Raw genomic sequence first — 10,614 nt, 5'->3', positions numbered from 1 at the left:
ACAGGTGCTCACTTGGCTGTATAGATGTTCATATGTGTTGTGTGAGGATGTGATCCCATGAGTGTGTTGCATTCACATCCATATGGATGTACACCAAGCCTCCTTGGTGGACACAGAAGATCTGCATGCTGCAACATTGATGGAAACCTTTCACTGTGACGCAATACATCATGAGTGACACTTAAAGTGGGATGAATATTTCAATGACCTGGTGGAGTGGTTGACATTAGGAGTCAAGCTAGAGGGCTACTGGACTATTCTGGGGATTTGACTGCAAAACAGTTTGCATGTAAATCTCCCAGTGCTGTCGTCAGCATCCAGACACTTCTCCCCTGTTTAAAAAATGAATTAATGTCAAAGCGGTTTAAAGCCCTCGGCTTGGCTTGGTAACCTTGCAAAAATATCACACCAAAACCACACTTTGCACAAAATGCACCCATTGAGATAAAACATGGCCAGAAATGTCTGCTGCTAAATGCACCATATTTATTCCATTCAGAGAGGAGCTCACTAGGAAAATATAGGTCAACCCCGTTTTATACAAAAATAGCTTCTGCTGAGGTTAAAATGTAAAAGAGAGAAAAAAAAGACGAATTGCTTAATTTTGTTTTTCTTCACAAAATATGTAAGGTATTCAAAAGATATTCAAGAGTGGGAAGAAATTCTAAACAAAAGTCAGATCTAGTGTGGACAACGCCTGATGGGTTGGCTGAGGAAATATTTGGGGGTTTCACTGCTGCTGCAGTATCTTTCTCCCTGTGTGGAGTCGGAACTCGGGGGTGTGAATGAGCTCAGACTCGCGACTAGTTCGAGAGCTGACGGCAAACACTCCGGATTTGCCGCTCAAAACACCGAGCAATAACCTGACGGGAGACTCACTCAAACAGCTTACATTCCTCAGCAGCGTTTATCCTCGAAAGTAAGTGGGGAGCATATATCGTTTCAGGAGAGGCCGGGAAGTGGCCAACACAATGGACAGAGACCGCGCGTTTTATCGCCGAATGCTCTTGGGACGGCACTGATCATTTACAAAGACTGCTGCTGCACGGGCCTGGTCGGGGAAGCACAAAGCGACGAGAAGAGAAGTACAAGAGATAGCGCTCCACAAAGGAGGGCAGCGCAGGACGCGTGTGTGTGCAGAAAGGCAGTGCCCTAGATCTGTACAACATATGAGTTACTCTGTCATGCAGGCTCCTTTCATGCTGTTTCGGGCAGTAGTTTCTTAATTCGCACCTGGAAAAACAAAGAGAATGCCTTCAGTGGCTGCACATCTCCATGCGTAAATGGAGGCGCATCGGTGCGTATTAACTGTACTCCTTCATTGTGCGTACAATACATCATGTTTGTTTGTTCACTAACTCATGCCCCGTCCCATGATCACAGTGGTATAGATGCATTATAGACTTCCTCATACTTCATATGTGCCATGAGTGATGGCGATGCCTGCACAATCGGACAACACCGGTGCGCAGAGCATTACTCGTGAAAAAAGCTCCAGCGCACCGGATAGCAATGGTTATGTGAAAACATGTGTCATCCCACTCTGCCGTGACCGAGATTATTATGAGTCGTGGGTGAGGCTATTGTTCATCAAAATATGGAGTTCCCAGAGACTCCTGAGTGCGGTGTGTGCGGGGTCGCTTTCGGTTTTTCTCGCTCTGTTGGTCAAATGTGCAGACTGGAAAGCTGAAGCCAACAGCAGCACTGCTGACAACAGACTCTGGCATTCATCGTCTCCCCTTCACTTCGTCTCAGGCTGCGCGGCGGAGCTGTTGCAAACTTGCTGGAGTGTTGTTTCGCCTTTGTTCACCCTCGTCTGTGCCTTCTTCTGGGTCGGGGTGTACGTAATCCGCTGCGGGGTTCTCATCCAGAGCGCCCTCTCCCTCTTAACCTTGTGCCACCTGGGCGAAGCGGCAGCTTGGTCTCTCCTGGACGGGACAGATGAGCAGCTGTTTTCATTCACGACAGCAGCCGTGGTCGTGCTCGCCTGCGTGGCCACCGGCGCACTCATGGTAGCACGGCTGAACCAGGGCATATCTGTGGTCGTTTTCATCAGCATAGTCCGGACTATCTCACTCTTTTCGCTGCACAAAGTACGGGCCACTTGGAGACCGTACGTAGCGTACCTGGTCGGAGTGCTGGGCATCCTGCTGGCGAGGTATGCTGACAAGCTCCTTCCCAACCAAGGGAGACACAAGGAGGGCTGCACCCCCGTGACTGGAGCCAGGGACGAGATCCCTGTATTTAAAAGGCGCAGGAGGTCCAGTTCTGTGATAGCCTCAGACATGGCACACAGTCAGTCCAACAGTAAGTCACATCGCCGGACCTCTCTGCCATGCATCCAGAGGGACCAGGTAAGAAGTTTCTGTCCCATACAACTTTTCTATTTATGCCTTGTTTTCTTCTCTCAGTGACGATTTTTTTGTTTAAGGGAAGAGAGCAGTGAAAAGGCAATAAAATAAGACATGTTGGCCTTTTATGACTAGTATTAGTATCAAACATTAGTATGTTTAGTATTCATTTAGTGTTATTATGTATTGGTTAAGCAATGCATATAATATTGAGGGTTACAGAGTTTTTTGAAAAGGTCATGTTTGTCATGCCTGTCATCTGTCGTGTAACACACAACAATGACAATAGCAACAGCAATAATAATACATTATCAGTACTATTATTATCATCATTATTATTATTGTGTGCTTAAATGTTATCACCCTGTTTTGCAATGCAGTGTGGATATTGCTTGGCACTTGGATGTGCTTTGATCTTTGTTTTTTGTGAATTTTGTGGACTGATATATTGTCAAATTTTGTAGCAATTTCAAGCCATTGGCAGGCCAACATCTACTTTAAACAAATTACACATTTGTTTTACTTTTAATTAAAAAATCACAGCTATCGTCTGTCAAATTATAATTTAAGCCACATTTTCCTCTTGAAGACCTTGCATCTGACAGACCAAGTGGATGATTTAATTAATGTAGAAATAGACAGTGTAGTTGCGAGTGTAGCTGTCTTCTGTTATTTGAAAATAAACTGGAAATGTTGGTACTTTGTTTGCTTAAGGGATGCAATTTTCTAAACAGCTTTCAAGTGCGGATGAGAAAAGGGAAGCTGAGGACACAATGTCAGTGATTCATCTCGGCCCTAATTATTTATGTCAAACCTTTTCCCCAGCTGATCTCTGTACCGCTGCCACTGAACTGACAAAAATGCATTTTTATATTTTTTTCCCCTGGACTTTAATACAACTTGCTCCTCATCACTTATCAGGGCTTGCTGTCCTTAAACCCCAGGAATGTAGCAGCTGCGGCTTTTAAACCTCCTCTGATACTGATACACATGTGTAGCCATACCTAAACGGAGACAGGGAAAGGGGGCTTCATTCAAGCAAGGAGACTCATATCAGCTCCTTATGGGAAATCAATGAGCGTGCAGAGCATGTGGATGGGAGACAGACATTTGGAGTGATCAAAGCTCTCGTTGTGACCTGTGAGTGTGGTTAGGTTGGGAGATGAGAGGCTGCTCTGTCGGCCCGGCCACTTGAAAGGTGCTCTCAGGGCTAGTTAGCGTTGTAGTGTGCTTGTTTGTTTTTCTTTGTGGTGTCACACACACACACACACACACACACACACACACACACACACACACACATACACACACACACACACACACACACACACACACACACCTCTGTACATTCACCAATCAGATATGAAAAGACTCATAGATAATTTACTGTTTACACTTTATTCTGATATAGGTCTCAGCTGAAGCTTATACAAGTGTCAATCAGTATTAATCTAATATGCAGTGGTTGGTGTTCTGAAGGAATGGAGTGAAGATGTATCTTTGCTTCTGAATTATTGATGGGCTGTAAAAAGGGATGGCTATAACGTTTACATCGAATATTATGATATTTGCTATAAACAGGCATGTGTAAGGATGTCCGATTATTTTATACTCTCCAGCATTTTAAGGAGCAATACTGCAAATGACGGACAGAGAAATGCACCTTTTCAGACTTAATATATACAAATGATAACTTTAGTATGTATTAATGTGCATGTAATTTTTATTATTGCATTAAATAATGATGTTAATCTCCCATAAATGATGATAATATTTTTTTTCTCCACTTGACACAGTAGTGATTTCGTTATGTAAGAGTGAACATGGGCAAAGCTTCGATGAATTCACTTCATTTCAGTTGCAGCAGTGCACTATTTCAAAGAACAAAAGAGGATGAATACCATTATGTCTGGATTCAGACTCTATCACTTTGAGGGATTCACAATATTGATACTTAGGGAACCATAAAAGAAAGCCCACAAATTAAGGCATTTGTCGTAAACAGTTCGCAACGATGGAGCGGCAGCAATTTACACGTTTTTGTCAGCCTTAGGATCTGTTTTTTCTTCTTCTTGCAACCATGGACCAATTAAATCTGAGTAGAATGGAAAAAACAGACGGACAAAGTAGGCTGTATCATGCAAATATGCAAACATTTACAGCATTTGTGCCTTTCCTCTGCTCTGTCACATCAGAAAGGCTGGAGCCCCCTGCTGAGGGAAGATCTCTATTACATGTTTTTTTGTTATGGGGCATAAAGACATCAGTGCTCACTGCCTTGTATGTGAAGGTTAAGTTAATAATAAATTATACAAATATTTTTCAGAAATTTTTCTGCGGAGTATTCTAGCGATCACTCTCAGTCATCGCTGGTGTCGGTGCTAAGCAGTCAGCCAGTCATGGCCTGCCTATAATTGAGACACACATGGCGTACATATGCTGTCTTAACCGTGTCTTGTCTGTGTGGTCTGTAATGTGTAAACAAGCCCATGCTGACCCACACTAGTCATCACCTCGCTCACTGGGGGCTCTGGCCTCCTTAAGGGGGATCAGGCGCACGTTTGGGGGTCACAATGCAACCACCACATGGTGACCAAAACAGCACAGATTCCAGACACCATAAAGTGTCTGACTGTGTCTGCCTGGAAGAAAAAATATATATAGGCAACTAGGCCGTAATTTTCCATCTCAGAAGACCTAAAGAGCCTGATTACATTTCAACAGTCCTGCGCCTTTTCTGTGATCAATAGAATTACGATGTTTTAAAAAATCAGTAAGAGTGTTATGACAAGGATTACATCTGCACTTTGTTTATGTGACAATGTTTGCATTAGTGCCGTGTGTCCTAAATGTCTGAAGGATAGTTTGATGTCGGATGAAGGGTTACAGATGATACTTAACTTTGTTTTTCTCACGAAGCTTCTCCGTACGACCCTGCAGTCTTTATATAAAAGCCCTTTAGATTGATAGTCACCATGTAAAAACTGTTTATTCGGAAAATAAATAGAGCAAAGAGGGATCCTTCTGTCTCTTCTCCCTCACGAGCCTTAAAGCTGCCATGTTGCCGTCTGCCACTCTGCCAAAGCCATGCTCCCAGGCTATTGCTTCAGTACTGCACAACTGTAGATTTACACAGCCATTTCCCCCTTCTTATGACTGCAAAACTGGCCGGCATCTATCAGCTCACTAAGTAGGTGCATTTCGCAACGCTAGGGTCGTCCTTCCCATCGGGAGTGTAATAAAAGAAAGTAATTATCAGCTGATCTGATAGCGGTTAGTTGGGGGCCTCTGCGGGACACTCCTTCATCTTGGGTTAATACACAGTGACAGGCCAGTTTTCTGCCTTCCAGACAGGGATATTGAACTGGAGGAAGAGGTGTGGACTTGTGGTGTGGATCGCTTTTCACAGCGTGTAAGGAAATTTGAGTCCAAGGCTCTCCCCCGACTGCAGACATCAGCGCTGTCATAGAACTTTCTCCCCTCTCAAGCAGTCTGCCCTGCATGTTGCCAACACACGTCAATTTCTCCTTTTTTTCTAACTAAACCTACTTGGGCTGTAGTGGGGGCTTCAGCTCAACTGATTGGCCAGGAATAGGAGTGGACATGAGCAAGACGCTTCTGCTTTTTTGATGACTCTCTTTTAAGAGGCGTTGGAAGCCACTCCCTTCTGCGTCAGTAGCCCCGGCCCTCCTCACAGCACTCTGCTCTCTGTCCTCTCACTGACACCAACACAAATATTATCCCAACCAGAGGAGGAAATTCTTCCTCAACTTGGATGATAAAGATATTCTTGAAATCTATGGTAATCACTTCCTGTGGAATGGGATCCAAAACATAATTACTGTTGCCGTTGTAAATGTTTCCTGTTACTCTATTTTTGCTGCACCATCCATAATTGAATTGTGTTTTGGATGGAAGAGGTTGTTGATAGCCTGTAGGGCAGTGATTTACCACTGGGCCACTGTGCACTCTCGTCCCAAACAGCTTGTTTGTATTCTAAACACATACCCTCTTGGGATATGATGGGTTTTTCCTCCTTTTCTATTTGACAGGACTGGCTTCTGGGTTAGAAACGGTCTCATTCAAAGCACCCCCCCCCCCCCCCCCCCTGCATTTGGAAAGGAAGCGGATATTGGAGTTTGCGTGTCTTGTGATTGGGTGATCCACTTCACACGTTCTATCCCCATTCAGTCCCAGTGTATTAGCTGCGCTGTGCGTGTGTGAGGAGGCAGGGTGGAGGGGTAGAAAGGAAAGTAGGTCATTTGAGGTTTTGTTTAGTAGCCAGGCAAAACAGCAGACTTACTCTTACCCCCCTGAATGGTTGGAAGAGTCTTGCATTTGACTGATGCAGTGTAGCAACTTGAGGCGTGCTTGTGCTCCAGATTTGTATGTGTTACCTCTGCCATGTTGGCTGCCAGCATGAAGCCACATTACACCGGGCTTTGGTCTGTGGCGGCATAACAAGAGCTTCTTGCCCAATTTTCTTTTTCTTTTCTTTTTGTCTCACCAAACAGATTCAGAAGTGTTGCGATAGCCAGCTCCCAGCTGTTTGAAGGAGAATTTGGGTTTATTAAAATCTCAGTCTTGTTTTCACTGTGTTGCCGATCATTTCAATCTGTTTTGCTAACATTGTACTCACTAAAGCGATTATTATGATTTGGTAACACCACTACAACAAAGTATGACAGGGCAAGACATACACAGTCAATTACACCGCTGTAAACAAACCAACAGTTTAGCCAGATTATATTTTGCGATATTAAAAGCAAAAGTGACTGCACTTCAAATGCTGCTAAATATCCCTCTTTACAAAGGAACATTACACAAATGCGTTGTAGAGCTACTCTGTCTGACTTACTAAAGTTACTCTCATGAATGTTTACATTCAACAGCTGGGTCAAAATTATATCATGAGCATTTGTCTTCTCTTGCAAAAAACTCACTGACCTTTGGGGTTGTTAACATGAAGAGTTTGACATTTTGTGAAATATGGTCATTTTGTCCTGCAGAGAGCTAGATGTGAGGTTTAATATAAATCTCATGGCTATAGCGTTAATGTTCAAATGAAGCTACAGCCAGCAGCCAAGCTTGGCAATAGGGAGACAGCTAGCCTGGCTCTGTCCTGCCATGGCATAGAAAAGTACAATATGTTAATTGATGAGGTTCTTGGTCGGATCTTTATTTTATTTTATTTTATTTTATTTTATTTTATTTTATTTTATTTTATTTTATTTTATTTTATTTTATTTTATTTTATTTTATTTTATTTTATTTTATTTTATTTTATTTTATTTTATTTTATTTTATTTTATTTTATTTTATTTTATTTTATTTTATTTTATTTTATTTACCTCTGGACGGAGACACGTCAGCTGTTTCTCCTTGCTTCAATGTTTAAGTTAAAGGAGCTGTAAGCGGAATGGTTCTTTTAGCTAACTTCCTATCAGTTACTGCAGTTAGCAGTCCCCTCGCTCGTCCCTACGTCACCACATTAATGCACTGCGGTCTTCGAGCAGCAAGTTATCTAGCATCATCTCAGATCCATAAGTGTGATAAAACATGATAAAAACCATCAAAACAGGATTTTTTACCTGCTCCGCCATTGTATGCGCATAAACATTCACCCATGTGTCGCTCTGGCGTCCACCGGCAGTGAGACCATGAGTGAGACGGGTGCGGACGGGTGTCGGTTTGTAGCGTTCTCTCTTGTGATTGGATAATATTTCGGGATACTACATAAAGTTTAATTGTTTATTACAAGTAGAGCAGCTGACTAAGAGATTGGCTTTATGAAACGCGCACATCGTGTAAGTGATTACTGTATGAATAAAGAGAAATTTAACACTTCTATTAATATAAATAAACCGCTTACTTCACCTTTAAGCTAAACTAATCAGCTGCTAGCTGTAGCCTCATAATATAGCAATCCCATCTAACTCTCCTAACTCTTTGCAAGCTTGGAAGCGATTAAAATGGAGAGAGAGTGACAGTATTTTCCAAAATGTAGAACTGTTTCTGTTCAAACTTGATTGCCACATTTCAACCTTTTTGGTTTCTAGATCTTTGCAATGAACTAGGTGAGAACAACGTCATTATTCCCCGATAGCAAAGATTGAACTATGAAAATAAGACCCACGTTGTAGTAAAACGGAATTATCCTTTAAACCCTACATTACATGGCTCACCCATCTGTGTCCAATTATTTCATTACCTTTATTTACAGCGACAGGAGTAGCTCATATCCTGATTCTTGCCCTATGTCTGTGATCACCTAAGCCAACCAAACCAAAGGTCCTACCTCTCTTCCCTCTCTGCCCTATACCACTGGAACGACCAACGATCTGGCTCCCTACTGATTACCATGGAAATTATGGAAGTGTGTGTGCGTGTGTGTGTGTGTGTGTGTGTGTGTGTGTGTGTGTGTGTGTGTGTGTGTGTGTGTGTGTGTTGCGTGTTGCCAGCAGCTTGATGGCTGCCAGCTGCTGCAGGCTGAGAGGTTGAATCCGCTCGGAGAAACACGGAGGGCCTCAAACCACAGACGCAACCCAACGCAGCTGGAACTGCTAGACAGACCCAGGCCTGCAGTCCCGACACACAGCACACACATATTAACACCTCGGGATCCTAATAACTGCCTCACATTTGAATAGAATGGTCTGAATCAATCTGAAGCAAATTACGGGTATATCCGTGCGTATTGAAGGGGTAGATTACACGCTGTACTTTCGTCTTCCACTGTCTGTTCTAGACGAAGGCAATTATGTCACAAGTTTTCTGTGTTACTATAAGAGACCAACTATTTCAGTGATGGAGGTGAACAAAATGTTCCTGGCACAAATTTGTGTATGCGTACAGTACGTGTGTGTGTGTGTGTGTGTGTGTGTGTGTGTGTGTGTGTGTTTTTTTGTGTGTGTGAGAGTGTGCATGACTGTGTGTGTGTGTGTGTGTGTGTGTGTGTGTGTGTGTGTGTGTGTGTGTGTGCGTGTGTGTGTGTGTGTGTGTGTGTGTGTGTGTGTGTGTGTGTGTGTGTGAGGCAAAGCAAGAGAGATAGAGAGTGCAAACATTTGGCATTTGAAAATATATTTTCAAGTATGAAATGACTACACACAGTTCTGTCTACTGTTGATAAAAGTAAATTACTTTAATAACACGTAAACTACAAATCCCAGCAAACAGGAGGAGACAGACAGGGAGCCTGGGAAATGGCTCCAAAAAGTTGGAGTTTTAGTTACAATTTATCCAAGAACTTTTAGTTACAGTTACAGAACTGCTTATTCCAGCTTCAAATTATGGTTATGTTAATTGTGAACTTTTTTCGATGGGTAAGGTGGGCAGTGGGCACCAGGGTATTTCCTCCTACTGCTCACATCACTGCCAGGAATGAGCCACACCAGAGGAGTGGAGCTTGTCAAACGTTGTGTCCCCAAACTGTGCTGACCTCGGCCGTCTCATTAAACTATGTTCTGGCACCTCTTGCCTGTATACATAAATACATCTCAAACTCATAGAGGTGATTGCAGTGCAGAAGATTGTAATGGCAACAGGGCAATATTTGTTGTTTGGTCAAGTAGAATCCAGAAAGGATTTTGTATGTGTGTAAACATGTATACATTTCTTAGTGGGACTGTAGCCATCTAAGCTCTAACATATTGTGTGCATTTTAAGTAGCCACACTAGAGATTTGCACAAATGTAATACTGCCTACCATTGATTTTAATAAAAATCATAATTGCTTTTGACATATTTTTCGTCCAAAGATCCCAAAAAACATTATTGAGCAATGCATCAAGCAATTATTTTCCTCTTTTAAAGGACGGACAGTTTAATATTTATTTTTTATTCAAAAGAATAAGCCTAATGTTTACTGTCTTAAGACATGAAATGTCCCTTAATAAAATAAAGTCTGAAATTTGGAAAATGTTGTGCATTTTGTTTTTGCTGCTAGTATTTGACAGTGTTTGATACTAGGTGCTTTCGGTTCTACAGCTGTGTGAAACAAGAACATGTGTGTGCAATTTGGAAGCGGTGTTTGCGTTCTTTAGAGGATGGGCAGGTTAATAGGTGCCGCTACGTATCCGGTACGACAGGTCATCACTTTGGAGGACTGAAACGCAACTCGTTGGGCTTTCATCTCGAAATTTATCCTCCTGAAGGGCCTTTTCAATCACACGAGGAGCCCACCTTAAGACAGTGATCCCTTACATGAGGGGACATTCCTGTGCCTGCCCCGGCGCTAAATGAACTGGAATGTGCAGGTTGAGCA

General features: G+C 42.7%; 1 protein-coding gene across 1 annotated transcript in view; it reads left to right on the top strand.

Moving 5' to 3' along the window:
• Positions 1-826: 826 nt before the first annotated feature.
• LOC307250853 (cGMP-inhibited 3',5'-cyclic phosphodiesterase 3A-like) overlaps positions 827-10,614 on the top strand; it is a 69,972-nt gene continuing 60,184 nt past the window's right edge. Inside the window, exon 1 of the mRNA XM_080028108.1 lies at positions 827-2,354. Coding sequence (XP_079884234.1) covers positions 1,434-2,354 — 921 coding nt within the window. The 5' untranslated portion in view covers positions 827-1,433. The remainder of the gene's footprint in view (positions 2,355-10,614) is intronic.

The sequence above is a fragment of the Ammodytes marinus genome (assembly GCF_949987685.1).
Source record: "Ammodytes marinus genome assembly, chromosome: 5".
In the NCBI taxonomy this organism is placed as follows: domain Eukaryota; kingdom Metazoa; phylum Chordata; class Actinopteri; order Uranoscopiformes; family Ammodytidae; genus Ammodytes; species Ammodytes marinus.
The sequence above is the reverse complement of the archived record's forward strand: the minus strand, read 5'-3'. Positions and strand labels throughout refer to the sequence as shown.